The sequence below is a fragment of the Sitodiplosis mosellana genome, unplaced genomic scaffold (genome assembly GCF_009176505.1).
Source record: "Sitodiplosis mosellana isolate CC-2019 unplaced genomic scaffold, AAFC_SMos_1.0 Smas_scaffold_6226, whole genome shotgun sequence".
Classification (NCBI taxonomy): Eukaryota; Metazoa; Arthropoda; class Insecta; order Diptera; family Cecidomyiidae; genus Sitodiplosis; species Sitodiplosis mosellana.
This window is the reverse complement of record NW_022601467.1, coordinates 2,793,506-2,815,402: the sequence shown is the minus strand read 5'-3', so window position 1 is coordinate 2,815,402 and position 21,897 is coordinate 2,793,506. Positions and strand designations below refer to the sequence as shown.

General features: G+C 35.8%; 3 protein-coding genes across 12 annotated transcripts in view; 2 read left to right on the top strand and 1 right to left on the bottom strand.

Annotated features, from left to right (window-relative positions):
* The window catches only part of LOC129578547 (equilibrative nucleoside transporter 1), a 17,142-nt gene extending 7,910 nt beyond the window's left edge, over positions 1-9,232 (top strand). For all 7 annotated transcript variants that reach the window (XM_055467289.1, XM_055467287.1, XM_055467290.1 and 4 more), the window contains exons 2-11: positions 2,478-2,666; positions 5,254-5,361; positions 5,509-5,639; positions 5,708-5,847; positions 5,911-6,056; positions 6,158-6,390; positions 6,477-6,654; positions 6,745-6,866; positions 6,941-7,116; positions 7,217-9,232. In XM_055467289.1, the coding sequence (XP_055323264.1) occupies positions 2,600-2,666; positions 5,254-5,361; positions 5,509-5,639; positions 5,708-5,847; positions 5,911-6,056; positions 6,158-6,390; positions 6,477-6,654; positions 6,745-6,866; positions 6,941-7,116; positions 7,217-7,370 (1,455 nt within the window). In that variant the 5' untranslated portion in view covers positions 2,478-2,599 and the 3' untranslated portion in view covers positions 7,371-9,232. The remainder of the gene's footprint in view (positions 1-2,477; positions 2,667-5,253; positions 5,362-5,508; positions 5,640-5,707; positions 5,848-5,910; positions 6,057-6,157; positions 6,391-6,476; positions 6,655-6,744; positions 6,867-6,940; positions 7,117-7,216) is intronic.
* Positions 9,233-10,737: 1,505 nt separating this feature from the next.
* LOC129578549 (E3 ubiquitin-protein transferase MAEA) lies at positions 10,738-13,517 on the bottom strand. Its single transcript, XM_055467303.1, has 5 exons — positions 13,241-13,517; positions 11,905-12,598; positions 11,551-11,818; positions 11,377-11,449; positions 10,738-11,281 (listed from the first exon to the last, which is right to left on the bottom strand). The coding sequence occupies exons 1-5, from the start codon at positions 13,277-13,279 to the stop codon at positions 11,183-11,185; spliced, it is 1,173 nt and encodes a 390-aa protein (XP_055323278.1). The 5' UTR covers positions 13,280-13,517; the 3' UTR covers positions 10,738-11,182.
* Positions 13,518-13,680: 163 nt separating this feature from the next.
* The window catches only part of LOC129578548 (C-terminal-binding protein), a 44,748-nt gene continuing 36,531 nt past the window's right edge, over positions 13,681-21,897 (top strand). Inside the window, exon 1 of one of the 4 annotated variants that reach the window (XM_055467300.1) lies at positions 13,681-14,400. The gene's annotated coding sequence lies outside the window, so the exon portion shown is untranslated. Of the gene's footprint in view, positions 14,401-20,928 lie in introns of those variants that run through there. The other 3 variants (XM_055467298.1, XM_055467295.1, XM_055467296.1) reach the window with 3 other exon arrangements.

Below are 21,897 nucleotides of genomic sequence, written 5' to 3'. Positions count from 1 at the left end.
AGAGAGAGAGAGAGAGAGAGAGAGAGAGAGAGAGAGAGAGAGAGAGAAAAGGTGATGCCCCGTGCATTTGATGGAATTCCTTCGGTTCAACGTGCTCTCTCTCACACTACATGAGATATCAACCGAACTGAACCGAACCGATCCTATTTTAATAACCAATATGCTTATACCATATGAACTGTGTTCACAAATGAGATTCGAGGCACGTTTGTCTAATTAAGTTTAAAGACTCGAACCCTATCGCTTCTACTGCGCCTTTTTTCCAAGGAAGGAAGAAGAGCTATTTCTGGGCGTATGGTGCATACGTTTAGGTCAAATAAAACAACCGGAGGCACGAAGTATTTTGTAGTTTTTTTTTGTTTCGAATAAAAATGTGACTACAAACATTGAAAATAATAATTTTGGCAGGGGCTTCCGCCCATTTTTTGTTTCATTCGAAATTTAACGAAAGTATCCTAAAATGACTCACTGTCACATTTTAACTTAATCAAAACTACTTTTGAGCCATGTGACTTTTGCCAGTAGTTTCATATATATATATATATATATATATATATATATATATATACTCCGTTGCTTCGCTTATGTATGTCACCGTTTTTACGACTGTGGTTTTCAAAATGGGTGAAAATTTTCTCGAGGCAATATTGCAGTACGATTTTAATGTTAGAGACACGAGCATAAAAACGCGCACACAGATAGGGAAAAGTGTGTGAGATATTGAAGAACATCAGCAAATTTCTAGATTTCGATCAGATAAATAAGTTTGTTTGCAGTGCAATTCACTATCTATCTACAGCTGTTGTTGTTCTTTCACTTAATCTAATAAATGTGTTATCATTTTTTGGGCGCTAGAAATGGAATATGTATAAGCGTTTCGCAGATAGCTCAGGTGAAGAGCTCACTCCAATCGACTTGTGATAATTATTAGCTATCTTCGTTCCACTTAGGAATAAGTGTCTACTTTGCCATCGGGCGCCAGATGATTTCGGTTGTGGGCCCTAAACACTTGCAACGCTTTCACAACTGAGCCGCATAATTTAATCGTTTTACTGGCATATTGAGAATATTATACAGCGAATGAGATAATTTGCATGAGCTTCAAGCCATCAGTATTTGGTTGAAGTATGATGAAAACCATCATACAAACCGCACATCTACCGAATTTTCATTTTTAAATTTGATCACGGCTCATTCGTTTCATTTATGCAAATTTGATTCCTTCCTCAAAATCTAAGCAGCCACACCGAATCGCTGGGAGGATCAATTTCAGCATAATACTCAATAAATAACACATTATGAAGTCATTGAACTGATTGATTATCATGTATCCACACATCGTATTTAAATCACCGACATTCATACCGTCAAGTGAAAAATGTGAGAGAACACACTGTCGTACGCCTTCTGCTACGCATTTCAGCCGCAATTCAATTAATTGGAAATTTAATGCTGAAATTCCCGAAATAAATGTATTCAAACATTTGTGTTTGTTTATTGTGTGCATTGGTGCATACCCAGCAAAAATGGTTGTTTGGACATGCAACATCAATATGATATGACTGCGAATGTGTTTAACAAACGAGTTCAATGCTCGAAAATATGACTTTTGTTCATTCAAACTTGCATCTTTTTTTTCGATCGATCACATAAACAAATGTCGGGCTTTCGACAGATAGAAAAAGAACTCTTTTTTTTCCACCGAACAATTGCTCTGAATGATATATTTTGACTAAACTGAGTGAATGCAAAAAAAAAATAAACAGTTCACTATTTGGTTTGTTATCGCGTTTCATTACCTTTTCATTCATCACATTGTTCAGGTATAAACAGAATGGGTTGGATCGTTTCTCGTTGCGAATGAATCGAGAGCGGAGGGAAGAGCAAAGCAGAAAGAAGGGAAAAACGACAAAAGTCTCATAAATGGAATAATCAAAGTTATAGCTCATTATCATGTCGTTTGTCTACTGCGTCACATGCAAATGTACACAATGCGCGCGCCAATGTTACAACTAAATTCGTATACAAACGACAGAAGTGACAGTATAATGATGAAAGATAACAAGCTGAACGGTAAAAAAAAATAACACCATAAACGAGAATTTCCTCTCGTCGAAAATGTACGCGCAAAAATGAATATTTTCCGTTCCAAAAACCATAAAATATCTTTGCATGCGATTCTAGGCAATTTCCTTCTCCAACCGTTTTCTTTTCAGAGCCGAAAATGAATCAAATTTGTTTTTCGAATGGTTACGTTGAAAATGAGCCAGAGTTTTTTTTTTAACCAAAGAAAATTATTCAGTTAGTAGATTATTCTGAGTGTAGAGCAGGTATTTTGGTGCGCATATATAGGTTCGGCAATTTTCAGAATGTTAGCAATAAATTGGATGTATTTGGTTATCATTTTCAGACGGCATACCGGTGCATCGATTAATCATGTATTTCTTGTGTTCGTTTTTTTCTCTTCTATTTGGCAGATCATCAGAACTAGCTTCGCCTAATGTAAAGTGTAAATAGTGTTAGAATTTAACGCAACGGACTCGAAGTGATACATAAATATCGCGTTTACGCACGAAACATCAACCACAGTGAAATCAACATGTTCCGTGAGGAAGAAACGCTTTTGGCTGGTGCCAAAAATGGAAACGCGCCAACAATTGTCTCAAGTAAGTGTATTGTTGTAACGGTATTCATAGTCAATGTTCGTCTATCTAAATATAGCAATCGAGAGAGAAAGAGAGACTGTGTATTTTGTGTACGTTTTTGGCATTCCATTCCGGCATACTTGTTGCAATGACATTTGCCTGTTAATGTCTTTGTTGTTGTTGTTTGTCTTACTCCCGAAGTCGTTGCTATCAGTGTAATGGCATGAGCCTGAATTCAGCTGAAATTTTGTCAAGCATTCGGTCATTGTCATAAGAAATCCATTAAAGGTTTCACTTTAAAGCACAATAAGCAAATACATATCCACGAACTAATTAATCCTAAAATTCCACACCGAAAAAATTAATACGCACACTGGCAGCAGCAGCAGCAGCAGCAGTAGCAACGTAATAGCAGTACAGAAGATGAGCAAAAATTTCGGTACCTGCTAATATGTCTATTCAAATGGAATTTGTCACAGATTTTATGCCATGCTGAAGCGTAAAGTTCGCCGAATCTTTTGCCAAACGAATGAATATCAGCGGCTTGAGTAGAAAATAGTCAATCTACTTTCAGTAAAGAAGAGGGTGCGTCATAAAGAAGTCACGTCAAATAAAGAAGAGGAAAATTAATGACAGCATGTAACCATTAGCGAAACGAAATTTTCGTTTTGAATTAGATTTCTGACGTCGAAAAGAAAATGAATTGAAGCGAAAAAAAGACAATCGACCGAACCATTTGGAATTGTGTGCATGTTCGCTTCATTCACAGTTATCAGTTCTTGCGTTTTTCACTCATAGCATTTAATTTGATGTAATTAAAGTCATTAAGTTTGACCAGATGAACGGGTCAATTACAATGAACAACATCAACTCGAGAGGCTAGAAAATTGAAATGAAATAAAAAAAAATTTCTTCATTTTATTAGAGCAATGACTGTTGAAAAGTCACTTTTCCCCATTGAAAAGACAAAATGATGGAAAAGAAATGATTAATATCGATAGAAAGATGATGCATCGAACGATTGACTGCTTGCGCATCGATCAAATCGAAAATTAGAAACGGAGCGATGCACTTCGTTGGCGACAAAACGAAATCAACTATCGATTTTACGTAAAAACATAGGCACAGACACGTATCAGTTGTTGACAAAATGACGAGAAAAAAAAACAACAAATGAAAATCTTAATGAAATATTTTCATTCAATTTGTGTAACTCTAGTAGATAGATTTTCTTGAATGCCTTACACGATGAACGAAGTTGTTATTTCATTATTCACATGAAGCTTTAAGCAAGCCTGCGTGCTCCCAGTTTACGAAAATTGAATTAATTGATGGAAATTTCCATGACTGCTTTTCATCCGAGTTTTTGTTTGAAATTTAAATTTTTTGGGTTCACATTTGCACATTCATCCATCGCGCCATATCTGTGTCGCTGGCTGGCATTTTTCGTTTTTTTTTTACTCCACATTTAATCGCATTAGAAGCAGTTAAGACGAACATAAAAAGGCTCAGAATCTCTGCTTTGAAAATAATTTTAAATCTTCACAAATAATTCCGAAAGTTATTCGAAAATCTGTTTTATGTTTACATTCTTTAACTCTGTGCGACATCTACTCCATCCACGCTTATTTGGCTGGCTCCTGTGAGTGCTTCCTTCAGAGTGATGGCAATCGCCATATCCCTTGCAATGAGCTAATAAAGGGAAATGTGATATGTTTTGGTTTCGTTAGCAAAAAGTTAAAGCGGGTGATGGCAGCGGAGGAGACGACTACGACGACTATGACGACGGTGGCATCATGCATTCTTCCGTTGTTCGCTTTCATTTTGAATGCATTGAGAATTCCTGAAAATTAAAAGCGAACCGCAACATAAAGCACGCATTCACATAAAGTCACACACAGAGAGACACAAGATGAATGGGCCTGTCTGATTATAAACGCTCTTAATTTTTGGTCTCCTCACCCGCACTTTTGCTGTTTCATGAGATATTTTCTGAATGATAAAATGGTTACGAAGTATTTCGACTGCGAAATTGGGCTTAGCAAACAAAAAAAGAGCGTGAGGGCTCATTTTCAAAAATCATATTGGAATTTAACGAAATGAAACGAAAAAAATACGCAATATTCGCTAAAAATTCTACCGATTGAATTCGGCATGACGGCACAAAAGATATTGAGATGAAGAGGGGAACGCTAAACGACGAATAAAAAGAAGAAGAAGAAAAAGCAGAGCGGATGAAACAGAAAAAAGAATACAGGCATAGAATTGAATGCGCGAGACAGAAGCAAAACAGAGAAAAATGGTAGCATTAGCAGATTTTGCGCGCCCTTTATTTAAGCGGTCTGCGTAAATTTATGCATGTGCACGTTCGTATTTGTTGCGTCTGCAATTTAAGCTGCTTTCGCCGTTTGGTTTAGTTTAGTTTAGTTTAGTTTAGTTTGTTGTGTATAGTTCTCTCTCTCTCTCTCTCTCTCTCTCTCTCTCTCTCTCTCTCTCTCGAATTCTTCATTGTTGTTTTATTTTGGCCAACGATCGCATAAACAAGAATTTTCTATAGATAGATGTATGTGTTTCGATGCAATTTCAAGAAGACATTCACATTTTTCAGATGGCAGCAATGGCGAGGTCGAAAAAGCACCTTTTATTGCCAAACCAGTACGGCTTACTCCAGCTTGGGAAGCGAACAACTTGCCAAACGATGAACTAAATTTCAGAGGTAATTCCAGTTTTCTTTCAATCGGCTCACGCAATTTTCTCCGTTTTCATTTAATTCGTTGCTTTGCTCGATCGTGAACGTGTGCTCGTGTGTGTTTGGTAAAATTTGAATCTATTTAAATTGCATTTTTTTTTCTCTCGATTAAAGGAATGACAATGGAACGGGCTACACTGGAGATAAATCCCCCACGGGACAAGTTGAATATTATATTTTTTATACTGGTGTTGCACGGAATCGGTACCTTGATGCCATGGAACATGTTTATTAATGCCAACGATGTGAGTGTGAATCAATTCTTTGATACGGTTTTGTGCGTTTTTATTGATGGATTTCTTTGGTTTTTCAGTATTTCGTTAAGTATAAATTGAATGCTAACTATACGCATATTGAGGCAGACTATGATAAAGACTTTCAATCCTATATGCCATTGGCTGCGCAAATTCCGAACGTCATCCTGAACTGGCTAAATATCTTCTTCAATTTGGGGTAAGTTGCAAGAAAAGAGAAAAAAAATTGAATCAAGTTCGATCATTTTCATGATATTTTCAGTGGAAACCTAACGCCTCGTATCGTATGGAGTATTATAATTGAAGTGATTGTCTTCATTGTAACTGTTGGATTGGCAATGGTTGATTCACAAGAGTGGCCAGGCATTTTCTTCTGGGTTACTATGACATCCGTTGTAATTCTAAATAGTGAGTATTCCAAGGGTTTTAAATCGAAGGTTTGAAAGAGGAAAAAACGCAAAATTAAAACAAATGGGTCATCGTTATCTCTTATTTTTCTCGTTAATTAGTTGCTGGTGGAATTTATCAAAACTCGGTCTACGGTATGGCTTCAAAATTGCCAGCCAAATATGTGGGCGCAGTGGTGTTGGGCTCGAACATTAGTGGTGCATTTACATCAGTTATAAACATTCTCAGCACATACTTCACATCATCTGTACGAACAGCAGCAATTTACTACTTTATCGGCGCAATGTTTGCATTGCTTGCCTGTTTCGATACATATTTTGCACTGCCTTTGAATGTATGTCATCGATTCAAACAGAAAGCGAAACCGTTGTGATATCGTTCAGTAAAAAAAACTTCGTTTTTTTTTCTTTGTAATTGTAGAGATTTTATCGATACCATGAACTGATGAATGAGAAAGAAGTGGAAAAGGCACGAAAATTGGGCGGACAAACCGGTCGGCCACCATACTGGACCATTTTCAAGCAAGCATTCCCACAATTGTTCAATGTTTTCTTCATATTCTTCATCACATTGAGCTTGTTCCCAAACGTTCAGTTAGGTATGTTTCTGGCGTAGATTTGTTTTGTATTTTTTTAAAAATAAATTACAAAGAAAATTCAACTAATTTCAAACACTATTTATCGAGCAGCTATCGAGAAATCTGATCCAAATTTCTGGGTACCGGACAATATTTATATGTCAGTGTTGTGCTTCTTGACGTTCAATATAAGTGCGATGTTGGGCAGCTTGACAACATCGTGGGTTCAATGGGTACGACATTTTAAAATATTGAACTCAATAAATGAACTTCTCCTAAATAAAAATGATGTGACTTTCACTTTTAGCCAAAGAAAGAGCATCTCATATGGCCGGTATTGCTTCGAGTTGCATTCATTCCATTGTTCTTATTCGCCAACTATAAACCATATAAAATCAATCGAGTCTTGCCAATTTATATCAAAAACGATTGGGCATACTGGGGCATTGGCTTCTCAATGGCATATACTTCAGGATATCTCAGGTAAATTGGAAGAAAACTAATACAACACTAAATTTATGAACGAGGAGATTGGATTTGTGCCGTCGAAAATTAATCAATGATTTATTTATGTTTTGAACAGTGCATTGGGTATGATGTATGCACCGCAAACAGTCCCGCAACAACATGCACAAACAGCCGGTATGTTTGCTGCTGCTATGCTTATAACTGGAATATTCGCTGGAATTTCATCATCAACCGTCTTCCCATTTATTGTAAGCAATGTGTCCTGGTAACATATGTGTTCTTATGTTGTTTCCAACAGCATACACATCTTACCATTTGTTAAAAACATGAAAAACATTTGTTAAACCGAAATTTTTCTATCGAAGTAATTCGCCGAAAAGCCACTGAAAACTATGGAACACAAACAAACAAACACACACACATTTTTTTTAAAATATCGACTAAAATTGTATTGTATAAAGAAATTTTTTGACTAGAGTAAAGACTCAAACAAAAATAACAGTCCAGAAATGGAGACATGTAATAATGATTACAGTATACAGAATGTTTGTTACTTGATCCGTGACACAGGTCTACAATATGAGCATAAAAAATAACACTCAGTTGAGCATTATAAGCTGGGTATTTCAATGATAATTGTATATTCGCAAGTACAACAACAAGGGAACCCGTTTTTTTGTCTGTCTGATGTACCCCATATTTTGAGACACTATCTTCGAGTAAATAAATATAAATATATAACGCAAAAAAGAAGAAACCAACAAAATTATAAGAATTGAGCTAAACTACCAAAATTAAACTATATGTAAAGAAAGACGAAAGAGAAACATCATCATAATAACAACGTTTTTTTTTTCGATTGAAAGACTTATTTCCGTGAATGGAGTGCATTGCAACAAATTCTGTGTGAATGAATTCAAGCAATTTCTATATTTAGTTCCTGGCATTTTGACTGAAAAATCATCTTCATCAAAAATATGTTCCCCCCGATTGCAATCAATCTGATGCAAATTTAAATACCAAAAAAAAATAACATTTTGTCGCATATATAGAATCAAACTGACCTTTGTTTAATGTTTTCATTAAAAATAAGTTTTTTTATAGACAATTTTTGTAATTAACAATTTGCATATTATGGGCGAAAAAGAAAATAAAAAACACACTCTTTGTCCCAAAAAAATCTTTAATAATAAGCCAGTTGAAATGAAGTTAAACAAAAATCATGCACTAAATCAACGCATATTTTTTCTAAATAGGCAACAATCATAAACATATTCACTTTTGAAATAGCCATTTCAATAATAACTATATCACGAGGACAACAACAAGAAAGATGCATTTGTAATAGCTATGGAATTTTTTTATATACATATTTGCATAACCAAAATGACCCTCTTATGACAATTTACCTTAGAATTTTATAAATAAAAATTAAAAGAGAACAACAAAAAATCAACGACTTGAAGCATTGTAAAGTTGTACTATTCCATGAGACCATAAATATTTCGTACTCTTGATTTAGTTTAGTTTCTTTTTTCAGTAATTGATTTAAATTTTATGCAAATCATGACTGTCATCTACAAAAATAATATTTCCAACAAATCGTACTTCAGCCTTTTATCCGCAGCATTCGAGAACCGTCTTCACATTTTCATTCATTATCATCTTTTCTTTTGGTACTTTTTGAACGAAATGATGTTCAACAACTTAAATGCGCATCTTTGTCATCACCACACGGACACTTCACATTTTTCGAATTCAGCTTATAGTCATCATATCATAGAGCACGAGCTTTCGATACGATTTTCCCTATTACCACAAACACATTTTTCTTACAATATCCAAGAAGAAACGTTAACATATTTAAAAAAAAAATGACAATAAATAAATAAATCAAATATAGAGATTAAATAGGCGTTAACAATTTTCCAAAATAAAAACAAAATTCAAGCACTTAAAAGAAAAATAGCCTCCTTCCAGAAAAAATGCAAACGATATTTTCGATAAATAGTCATCTTAACTCCTTTTAAATGGCTCATTAAATGCGAATACACAAATGCGCAATAATTCACAATCAAAAACCTCTTGAAAATAAATTTATATAGACAATAAAAAAAACTCTGTACGCACACTTTTATGTTTTCTTTCTTCTGATCTGCTTGCGTTATCGCAAAACCAAAATAATTGCACACATCGTCGATGTGACGTCGATAGACAAATCAAAAAATGACGCATTATTTGTTATATTCAAGGCATTTTGTTGATTTGTTTCTTAAGATAAAAATCGTAAGAAAATCCGATACACAATGAAACGATGAGGTCATAAGCAAATGTGTGTAAACAAATTTTTCGATTTTTCTTCTAAATTTTGGATCAAGTAACTATATATGCAAACATCTTAGGAAAAAAATTACCTTAATTCAGATATCGATCGCTTAAAGAAAAGAAACGAAAAACTGACTTACGCTCCGTTTGTGCCTCGTCGTAATCATTATGATTTTTCTCATTTTGTATTGATTTTTTTTCTCTCGATGATTTATGTGTTTTGTGTCAATACATGACTTGATACACACGTTTTTGCAAGATGCATTGATAACGAAATAACACTTTATTATAATAAATTATCATAAATAAATCACTTGAAAATTTGTTTGTTTTTCATTTGCTGAAATATATTGCTCAATAAGTCTAAATCAAGAGTCTTGATTCAAGACTTAAAAATGTAACGAAGAAAATGTCTGATTCACCTGATTTTTTTCGAAATAATAACAAAACCAATATAAATATCTGAGCATTTACTTTCCTATCATTGAACAGAGGGAAGTTGTATGGACTTGGTTCTCAGAAATGTTCAAATGTGATAATCCAGTAGCATATACGTTGTACGCAGTGTGTTATTCTACTTCTGATCAACAGGCGAAACAAAGAGTAATCTCGGGCCGTCAACTATCCAATCATACTAACATGATTTTAGCAAGAAAAACAATTAGAAAAAAAGTGGTACATTTAGAAAAGACCACGATCTCGAACTCTATCAATGGACTGAATAAAAAGGGAATTTTCGTCATTCAACAAAATGCAATGCTATCCAAATGACGAAAAAATCGTATCTCTATACAAATTTCGTTTTAATCGCGGTGCAGTAGCGTGCAGGACTTACTTCTACCAGAATACGAGAACGATTACCCTTGACCTAAATCTCGCGGTATTGGGGTGGAATGTGTAAAAAAAATGTGTCTGTGTAGCATTTTTAAATAGCACATGGAAAATCAATGACGTTCCTGCTAATGGATATGTTTTTATAAACGTACGGAATAAATTCCGGCCCGGTTGATTCTATTCTCTGAACTATGGGAGTGTTATTTCAGAATAAATATTTCTAAATTTTGTTTTGGGTTCTTTATGCCGAAATTGCATTGTTGTCACTGTTTTTTTTTCTCTATTTTCAACGGGCCTATCAGAATCAATACTTCTTACTTCATTGTAAACCCACACAAACCATTGAAATAATTTTGTTTAATTCGATGCTTTCATCATCTGGCTTTCAAAGTGCCTGACATGATGTGTTTCATGGTGAAGTCTGTACTTTTCGCGGCTGAAACATATTAAGAGAAAAAAAACAACAATCAAAGGCACTTTTCTTCACTTTTAACTGATTTTCAGTTGATTTTCTCTTATTATTGATAATATTTGCTGACATATTTCACATTTTTTACATCGTTTTTTTTTCTTCTTCTAATTGAATAACAAATAAATATCTGAAATTATGGATTTTCATCATTGACCAGAAAAAAAATTGAGTGAATTTTGTTTTGTTTGTGTGGAAGTGGATTCCATGTCAAATTTTGAGATTGTTACAACGATATGGAGGTAATTTCCATTTTGAAATTGCTCGGAATATAGCAAAACGAAAAAAAAACTAATCGTTCATTCGTAAAAGAAAATAATGTTCGATACCAAAGTCATAATTAAATTCAATTGATTTTCATGGGTATCTGAATACAAACTTCAAACGATCAATACGAATTGTGGTTGATTGCAACTTCCGATTTTCGCATGCTCTTATTGTTAATCTCAACAACTACATCACATAAACCTTTTCGATCTTCGGCTGGACAAACAGCTCATTTGTTTTCGGGCACACAATTATACCGTTCTCTTTGGATAACTGTGTCAACGCCTGAAATGAGAATGTAAGACACATCAATGGATTAAAATAAATTCAATGAGAATCCCAATGAATGAAATGTTTGTTCATTCCATCGTTACACTCACCTTTTGTCCGAATATTTGTCCATTTGGAAGCATCATTGGAATATTATGCTCGTTTAATGGAGCGCCCGTGACTCTGCAAATGAGAATAAATGACAAGCAAATTGAGTAAACAATGCAGTTGATGATTTCGGAAAGACCTAAATTAAAAAGTTGATTTGTTTTTGCCAAACTTACCTGCATATGAGCCGACTCTGTGCACAATGTGAAAATGGTAGATTTTCGGCGATACGGTTTAAGCTTGGTTGGCAAACGGGGCAATTATCATTTTTATTGTTTGTGGAATAACATTGTGGAGTTTTCAATGCGGATAAACCAGCCTGAACTACGACGCTCAGAACCGATTGTGATGACAGTTGGAACAGGCGATAATTTTCCATTCTATAGTTTATGACTAAATCATCCCAACGTGCAATATCAAATAGTGATTTATATGGCTCAACATCTGAAATTTGAGAAAGCAAAAAAAAAAAGAATAAGAAAAACCGTCACTGGTTGTGCACTTCATTTGGTTCAATGTGAATTTTGTACCTGTGTTTATTTGGAAGGCCAACAAGGCCATGCATTGGCTGATCTCTTTCAGTTGATCATTTTCAAATGCTGGGAAAAATTTGCGTGCATGTTTGACAGCGCCCAAACGGTCATCACATCTTATCAGTTCGACAAATTCCTGCACTCGCAACTGAAACTCAATGTTTGAACTGATTTTTCGGAGTTTGGATTTGTTATCGTTACACCATGCTATGCATTTGGCTGTATTGTGTCGTCGCAGATCCTCTTCAACTTCGCGTGTCGTTTGGAAAATTTCCAAATTGGTCAAATCTTTGATGCCTTTGCGGACTGCGAGTCGTTCGGCCGTTTCATAGTAGCCCAGACGCAAAAAGTGTTCGACTATCATTCGATCGAGTCGTGTTTGTTTCCATTCATTGGAGTATGCAACATGTAGCTCGGGTGGAATATTTTGAGCAACCGATTGACGAACATGGTCCAGGCGCCGTTTGCACGCTTGCACCGCTGATAATTCGTCTGATATGCTTTCATCAGCCTTTCGTTTCAATACTTGTAATCGTTCGACAACACCCCCAAGCAATCGTGTTATTTCACCAGCTGATTTCGATTCTAAGCCACGCTCCAATTCACTTGTTACATTTTGTATTTGACTCAGTTCACGATCCAATGTCTTTTGTGCAATGCGAAATTTCTTATTCAGAATTTCATACGGAACCTAATGAAAAAATTAACAATTTCAGAGATTAATTGGTATGACCATTGACGGCAGGAACAAAAAAACCCAGAGCAAAAAAAAAACTAAGAAAATCATTATTCAATGCAATTCACACATTTCAAGGCCACTTCGATCGTCCAAGTTTACATTGCAACAACAACAGCAACATTTCATACTGTACATTTTAATGGAAGTTTTCATTGGGTGACATTCTATTGTTTGTTAATGAAATGTTTGCATGAATATTTTTGTAACAAAAATTGTGAACAAAATAAAACACACTCGCACACGAACACACAGTCAATGGCAAATGGCATAACCGAATTCATTTCTCATTCTTACTCATTCGCATGAAATCGCACCAAAATCGAATTTCCCTAGTGATGATGCATTTCACGCACTTACACACTCGGAAGAACAAAGAATCACAAATATACCAAAAAAAAAAAATATATTCCAGTCGATTCGCCGTATAATTTTATTTTTCTCAATCATATGAATGTAATGCATTTCTAACATTGAAATTGCGTTTTTGCAAGTGTATAAATGTTGGTTGAAAAATTACGTCGCAAAACATTTTTTTGGTAGCCATCGTTCACATATAGGAAATTCAATGAAAAATAAATCATAATTAAGTCTTACCTTTAACGTCGAATATTCCATCGCTTTGAGATCAGACATGATGGAAATTTCTTTGTTTTTTTCTTCTCTTGTGTCGTCCGAACAAAAAATTACACACAGCTGTTTCGAATTTGTACGATGCTCGAGATTTATTTACTTTACCTTCTAAACAATCGATAAATGTTTTTGCCTATTTTCACTCGCCTAATGATTTTGTTCGTATACTGAGCGCACACAAAGAGATGGTTTATATACATTTAGCCCGAGCACCGTCTGATAGCACATAAAAAAGTGTATGGCAATATTTTCAATTCATTCTCCTCGCACTCAGCTGTCAGTGTGGCAATTGGTTTGTCGCGATGTGGCGCTGTCAGTCGTCAAAATAGGAAGAAAAAAAAATGCAGTGTGTACCAACTTGAGAGCGATCAAAAAGCGATCGAAACTTGGTTCGCGTCATTTTCACATCTGCGGCCATTTTAAATGCTACGAGTGGGGTTTTCAGGACGCGCTTCGACAAAAAATTGTCACTTTTCTGCTGGAAATACGTTCGCCGGATCAAATTTTGTGCAAGAAGTATCACATTCAGTGTTTGTTTTGGTTGAGTGAACCGTTTCGCATAAAATCGGCATTAAAGTTTTCGGCAAAAACAACGTGTCGCGGAAATTTCGAAAGGAAAAAAAAATTTATCACAGTGCAAGAGTCAATACTGAGAGTGAGCGAGAGTAAGTGAACAGAGCAGCATAGAGTGTATTAGTGCGGTTTTTGTTCGAACAAATTCAACCTGCATGCTACTGTCGCCACCACCGCAATAAAATCATCCATCAACCGAAAAGCTAAAGACAAACTGAAACATTGAAATTGTTATTCGTTCAGAGACGCAACAAAGATAAAAAAAAATACGAAAATAAACAACCAATTACATTAGTTAAATAACAAAAACAACGCAAATTTTCACCGCTAGCGAAAAATAAACGTTCGCCGAAACGGGACTGTTTGTTTGGTTCTCTCGATTGGAAATATTTCTAGTGCAAAAATAATTATATAATTTTACAATAGAAGCGTGTCTGTTAATTGCCTCCAAATTTCGGATTTTCTATCGTCACCAGCAGTTGGTCTTATTTGTTAAAATTTCAGATGAATTGTGAAATTATCCTGCGAGCTGTTGCGTAGCAATATTTGTGGTAAGTGTTGTTTTTTTCTGTTACTTCATCTGAATAATATCGGCCGCATCGCTAGTTGTTTTTTTTTATTTGTATTCGTTGGCTCGTTCATTTGCTTAAGTTTGTGTCGCGAAGCAAAGTTTTATAAAGCTAAGTGTCTGTTGTGCGACAACTTGAACGTCTCCATTCACATTGCCATGGTGTATGCCGAATAAGTGAACACAAATCCACTGGAAACAATGGCGTGTATGTGGCGCCGGTTGTAATATTTCCCGCGTGCAATTTATTTATTTTTTTTTTTTGCTTCCCTCTTTTCTCGTTCGGTTCAATGTGAAAAGCATAAAAAACATGAACATTCACATGAAATAATAAAATGCAAATTGTGCGGTATGCCATGAAATCTGAGGCGATGTGAGTGCCCGAATGTCAAACAGAAGACCATACATAATTTTTGTTCCCGTGCATTCTGGTCAAATGATGAAATTGTGGTGTATACACAGTGTGTGTATGTATATATAGTGTACACGAAATAGTGCAACATATTACCATATTTAATTCTGGATTGAGATTGGGATTCCTTTTTCGTGTGTCAACAGCGCGCGCTCGACGCACAGAGATAGGCATAATTTTTTTTCGCAGACAAACACGAAGCACACGTATTGCGATTCAAAGTTATCCCGATCATCGACAGCGCGCGCGAGACATAGTAGCTACGAAAAAAGAAAATAAATAGCCCACCACCAAATCAACAAAAAAATAATACGAACCAACAACAACAACAACAACAAAAACAACAAAATCGAAACGCTTTTAATCATCGTAAATAATAATAAATTCGTACATGTATAAAAGAGACATATAGTTATGAAAAATCGTGTTCTATATTTATGGCTCAAGTCAAGTATAATTGAATTCCAAATGGCCGGCGTGCAAAACTTGTACGACCAATTTCATTTCATATATGCGAAGCGTATTCGTACAGTTCAATATGCGAACGGCGCAAGAGTAAACGAAACGAAGCATAGCTATATTGTACAATTTGTGTGTGCCTTTTTTTTCTTCTTTCATTCGAATTCATTATCTTTTTTGACTTCTCCGACTGTTGCTGACTCTTCTTCTTGTTGTTCGTCGTCGACGCCGTTGTTGTCGTATGCTGTTCTGGCTGCTGCCTGTGCTCTCCGTTTTACGTTGTTCAAGACAATTGTGTATAAAGTCAGCGTGTGTGTATATATAGCTAAATTGTTCGTTCATTCGCTTCATTCCATTTTATAAGAAAAAAAAGTTGGCATAGAGAAAAAAGTCATGATTTTTGTCGCACATTTTTCACCTCGTTTGAGATCACACGACACCTAATAAGACTCATCACGGTGTTATGCTGTTGTTGTTGTTTGGAATTTTCTTGAATCAAAAAAAAAAAACAACAAATATGGTCAATTTATTCCGGCATTTCCGGGCCAAACTTAGCAGTTGAACGATTGAAGAGAAAAAAAACATGCAAGTAGAATGAAATAAACAAATCGTTGACTTTGCTCGTGTCCATTTGGTTTGCCCGGTCGTTTGCCGATGCTAAAACCATCGCTCAATCTATGTTGACCGATTTAACGTCCATAGGTACGAATGGGCCGTTTCTAATATTTGCAAATGTAATGCCAAAACAACTATACATGTTATACAATTCGTAACAACATTGAGACCATCCAGTGAACACTTTATGATTTCTCTCGTTGTTCACAACGAGCATCTGAACGAAATTCAACGGTGAAAAAAAAAACGTGAATCAAAACAATCAATAGACGAAACTGAGTAAAAAAAAAATCGGCGGCTTTGAATAAAATAGGCTTGAAAATAAGGTGAACGAAATGGAGTACGCACAAATAACGTGAAATGCACAAATCAACGAAAAACGAATGAGAGAGATTTGAAATAAGTCAAAAGACAAATTTAAGAAGAATGAATAAGAAGAATCTTCGTCGCTTCGTTGATGACGAAAATACACCAACGATACAGTAACAACAACATCGGTACTGAAAAGAATGAACGAAGTGCAAAGAACACGACGAAGACTGTGGCGTGTGTATAGAAAATGGGGATATATATATATATATATATATGAAAAAAAAGCAAATGCGAAAGGTGCGCAATAGCCTCACCGGTTGTAATAACAATCAAATAACAACACACAGAGTACGTACAAAACAATTCTCGGGCTTTCGGCGCGCTTCATTCGATCTGAAAGCATTCGTGCACACTTGATACACATTCATAGGTACCGAGCACACAAAATGGAACAAGAAGAGCAAGAGAAACACGAAAAGACGGAGAGAACGAGCGAGAGTGACATAAACATATACACAATGCGCGCGAAGGGAAGAGCAAAGTAAAAATCATTCTGTGAAAAGTGTTGTGCATAAGAGATATATCGAACAACTTAGTCTATAGCTCGTATGCACAGCAAGCAATGCCAGCCAGTCAGCGAGCCAGTCAGCTAGCAGGCAGGCAAGCAAGCAAGCAAACATTGTATGTATCTACATTTCTGCCATCATTTCCATTATACCTATAGAGCGTAGTCTCTCTATTCGATTCGTGCTAAAAACCAACGTGCACACAAAACACAACAAAAAAAAATGATGAATACAAAGAAAGGAGGGAAAAAAAAATTAAAAATAAAACATAAGAAGAGAAGAGAGAAGTAGAAAAAAAGCAAAGCGACAGCAGAAACAGCAACGACAACAAATAAAAAAGGAATATGAACAAAAATGAAAGAACTGAAATATCTATAGATCTATCTCCATAGCCATTCATGCCTTTAACCTATAGCCGCGGACGTATAGAGCAAGAAGTGCCTTAGCCTCTAGTGTATTACATCCAATCAACATATACACCGTTTGGCGGCGTGTGGTGTATAGCTGTTAGCACATAGCACCAAAACGCAAGCATTAGACAAAGATATGGTGATAGCATTTATAATATTTAAACGGTATTACAAACATTGTTGTTTCTCTCTCTCTCCCCCGCTCTCTCTGTCTCTTTCTCTAGAAATGTAGTAATAGACGAACATAGACGATTGTTGTTGGTTGTTGTTTTTTTTTGCTTATTTCGTCGTCGAACTTCTTCTTATTTTTCTCCCTCTAATATGCTGGCCATTCGATTCGCTTGGGTTTGCTTTGACTTGTATCCGTATGTCGCATGTAAGCATTATCCACACTGGGTCTGTGAATTTTGATACGTATCGATACGTTCGTTACATTTTATTTTTCTTTTTCGTTTTCTTATTATTCTGCTGACTTGCGGTGACGTTCGTTAGAAATGGTGTGTTGTTGTTGTTGATTATCTTTCTTTTGTATGCGGTTTCGTACTTATTATTTCTCTCTCATCGTTGTTGTTTTTTTTTATTCTCTTTAATTCGTATTGTTTCTCGGCGGTGATCTTCACGTAGCTGTGTTTTCATTTTGTCTTCAATATAAATGTAGCATTTCCGTTCGCACTGGAATGCCATATGGACGATTGGCTTGCATCAAAATGCAAAAACTCATCATATTTCATCGTCTTGATAATTCATTTGGTTCCCTTTCCCCCCTTGGTTTGTTGTTTTTTTTTTCTTCTTCAGTGAGTCGCAGTTATTCGAAAGAAAAATTAGTAGGTTTTTTTCCTTTTATAATGTTGCTTTTTTTGTATTTACTCGAAAAAGAAGAAAAAAAAGGCTTCGAATTTCGCGCTATCGTTATCATTTAGTCATAGCATTGCTTGTTATTCTCGTCGTCGGCATTTCTTCAAATTATCGTCATTGTTGTTGCTATTCACAATGAAGGAATATTTTTTTTTTTGTTTTAAACTCGACTTTTTATGCGTGGAAAATTTGATGGGCTGTTATGCCTAGTCTATACATGTGATTCGGAGTTTTTTTTTTGCTTGAGCGCGCGTTCTCTCGCTCTCCTCTTTGTCGCGCTTTACTTCATGACACAGAGAATTCTACATATTAACGCGTTACATTCCAATTTTACGTGAAAACGATATGTCGTTATAATATACATACTTTCGAATATGCTCAAACGTATTCGTGCTCTGTGTACAGTTGTGAATTTGGTAGATTACTAGATTACTACAAAGCCTATGATTGTTTTTTTTCTCTTTCTCATTTGTTCGGTTGCTTGTGTCATTCGTCGACACCATAGAGCGTATTTTTGTACACACCGCATGAACTCTCTTTCGCACAAGAAAAATAACCGACGACGATGACGACGACGACAACTATCATTCAAATTGTACCTCTTAAGTGCCTACATTTTGAAATTATTGAAGAGAAAACGAAATGTGCGCACAATAACAGCTTGAAGAGAAGAAAAGAAAAAAAAGCGAAACAAGTGCGAGTCAAATACAATGAGTAGACCTTACTAGGAAGCCTAGGGGGAAGAAGATGTTTTCTTTGGTGCTTTAATACTCTCGAAAAACAAGCAATCAAATCTCGTTTTGGGCTTCATTTCACGGCATTATGACTAGTCTACTTTTCCTCTCGCATACTTTTATCGACTTTTGCCGGACACAATTTGGAAAATATGTTGTTCGGATGCTTAAATTTCGTATTAAAAATTTACACACTCGCGCACATTTCACTGTGTCATTACACGATTTTGGCTTGGTGATGCGAAGCCGCGAACAGCATTGTTATTTTAGATTTTTACTTAAACATTTCGATTACGTTGCTGTTGTTTTTTTCGTTTTCTTTTCTCTTTCTCGGTTGGCATGGCAATTCTCTCTGCTGTAAAATTGCAATCCACGCTTGTTTTTTTCCCTGTAACTCAGCATTATTATATGGGCGAGTACGGCTGCACGGTTACATCTCATAGCAATGAGAAAGTATAAACTTGTTGGAGCTTGTTTGGTCTCGTTTTTTTGTGTGTTTCCCAACTTTTATTTTAAAGATATAGTCAGCAACTTCGTAGGTATTCATTTTATGTTTTTTTTTTCACTTGCATTCATTCATCTGATGCAATTGGTGGATACGTGCGGATTTTTTATTGTTTCTATTTTTTCAATTTTTTTTTTTCTCTTATTTTGTTGCATTCAAACACTCTCTCTTTCTCTCTCTCTGTAAATGTATGCCGTTTTGATTTCGATTTTTTCCTCTCGCTCTGTCATTGCTATTGCCGTGTGACCGTTGCTGCTGTTGTTTTTTTTTCTCTTTGCTTATTGTTGTGCCTTCGTGTATTCACTTGGCTATGTAGTTTCGTGTATACTATAATATCTTTTTTGGTGCGAATATGTACATATAATCATGCGTAAAGTATATATCGAGGCAGCAAAAGTCTGAACGTCTCGCATTTTCCACAAACACTTACGGACATGTTTATACAGACTGTTATAAATAGATTGTTGTATTTGGCGTTGAACACGCGGTGTGTATTATGACAAAGATGAAAAATAAGAAATGCCGATGCAAACGGACGGAGATCATTAAGAGAAATTTTACTTTTCGCAGCGTTTTTCGATTGCACTTTTATTTCGCATTTTAATAATTCATTTCTGTTTTGTGTGCAATGCTATTTTTGCTCTCTCTCTCTCTCCCTCTACTTCTCCTCATTACCTTGCTCATTCTCTCCATCTTCATTTTCCCGCCGCACTATCATCCTATTAACATTAATTGCATTAGTTTAATTGTTTTGATTATTGGTTATTGTTGTTGATATGTGCGCAGTAAGAGTACAACGAATTCCGTAGTGAGCACTAGTGAGAATGATGCAGCCGGCCGGGGAATCCTTGAGATACGCATGGTTCAGACGAAATTCGGTTCGGTCATAAGATTTCTGCTGCCATTTTCATATTTTATTGTTGTGTTGTGTGTGTGTGTGTGTGCGCTTTTTTTCTCGTTGTATTTCGTTGCGAAGTGCGGTACCCAGGGGTTTTTATTGCAATTGACGAATTTTTGTTACTCTTCGTATGTTCGATTCTTGATGGAGTGTGAGCTTGAGTGCGCGCCTGTGTATGTTTGTGACTGGTTGACTCCGTCTATAAAAATGTGTTGTGAGTTTTTTCCCTATTTAGTTGTCTTCTTCTTCTTCTTCTTCTTCTTCTTCCTCTTCTTCCTCTGTTTCAAAAAGAAGAATCAATTCGACAGTAATGCCGAAGTGTTGTAGACAGTAATATAGGAAACAAACGCAACATCATTCGTGCGTTCTCCATTAAGCATGATGTATGTATATATAGACCGAATTGAAATATAGCCAGCCAAGTCATCGGTTCGGTTCGGCGATGACGGTGTGTACGCGCATTTATTTCTGTGTAAATGTATACATTTTCATGTCTGTTGTGTTGTGGCTTAGCGGCTCTGTGTATAAGCACTCTCCATCACATATTTGCTCTGCCTCTTCGAATCTTTCTTTCTTTCTCATGTTTTTCTTGTCGCAATCGTTCGTTTGCTCTCTTTCTCACTCGTGCACACCATTTTCTCCGCTCTCTCTCGTTCTCCCGCAACTTTCTGGCAATGATATTGTTTTTTTCTTCTTCTGAATACTGTACTTAGTGTATGTATGAGCTCATTTTGGATTTTAGTTGGTTGACATTGCTGAAGCTAACCGTCTATCGGCTTGTATTACTAAGTGTGAATTGACCGCCGACAAAATTCATCACGAACAGAAGAAGAAGAAAAAAAAATCTGTGTACGTTTTGCATGCCGTGTGACGTTTTTTTTTTTGTGTTGTTGTGGTTTCAATCCGTGATCCTTTTTTTACTGTTCATACGTTTTTTTTTTCTTTATTAATTCACTGTGTGTATTTTATCTGCGATCGTTTTGTCTTTGTGGACGAAAAAAAAAACATTTTAAAATATTGAAATATTTCAACGGTTCAATCAGTCCACAAACGCGCGCGCGAGTTTGAGTGCCGCTCGTGAAGTAAATAAAACATTCAGTCGTTGATCAGTGTGTGTTGTTGATGTGTTGAACAATCATATTTTGGACTAGAAAAAAACGAGATCATTGCTTCGAAGTGATATTTTAACTGAATCAACCAATTGTTTTTGTTGCTATGAAGAAAAGAAAAAATACTCACATCGACATAAAATAAGGTGTTGCAGGCTGGAATAACCGCGACGTCAAGTAAATGACAAAAACATAGCACATGCAAAATAGAAGCTAAACAAATATGTATTTTTGCTGGTTTTTTCCCGCATACCAAGTGTGCGAATGCGGCTGCTGCCTTTGCTGCTACTTGTGAAGTAATTTGAGTTTGGCGCACATGATGGACACATATTTTTATGAAGTGCGACAGAAAATGAAATAAAACATCGACAAATACAAACACACACACATACTCCAAAAATAATTTGCAGTGAACGATTTATCAGCTCAGTGTATGTTGTGTGTGTATTTTTTTTTTCTTCATCATCATTGGTGTTTAGTTTTTCTACAACTTTTTGCGCGGTTATTCATACTGTCTGACGGTTGTTTTTTCATTGTGTATTATGGTTGGTTGCCGTTGTTGTGATTGTCACTGTCATAAGCTTGAGTTTTTTTTTTGCCGTGTC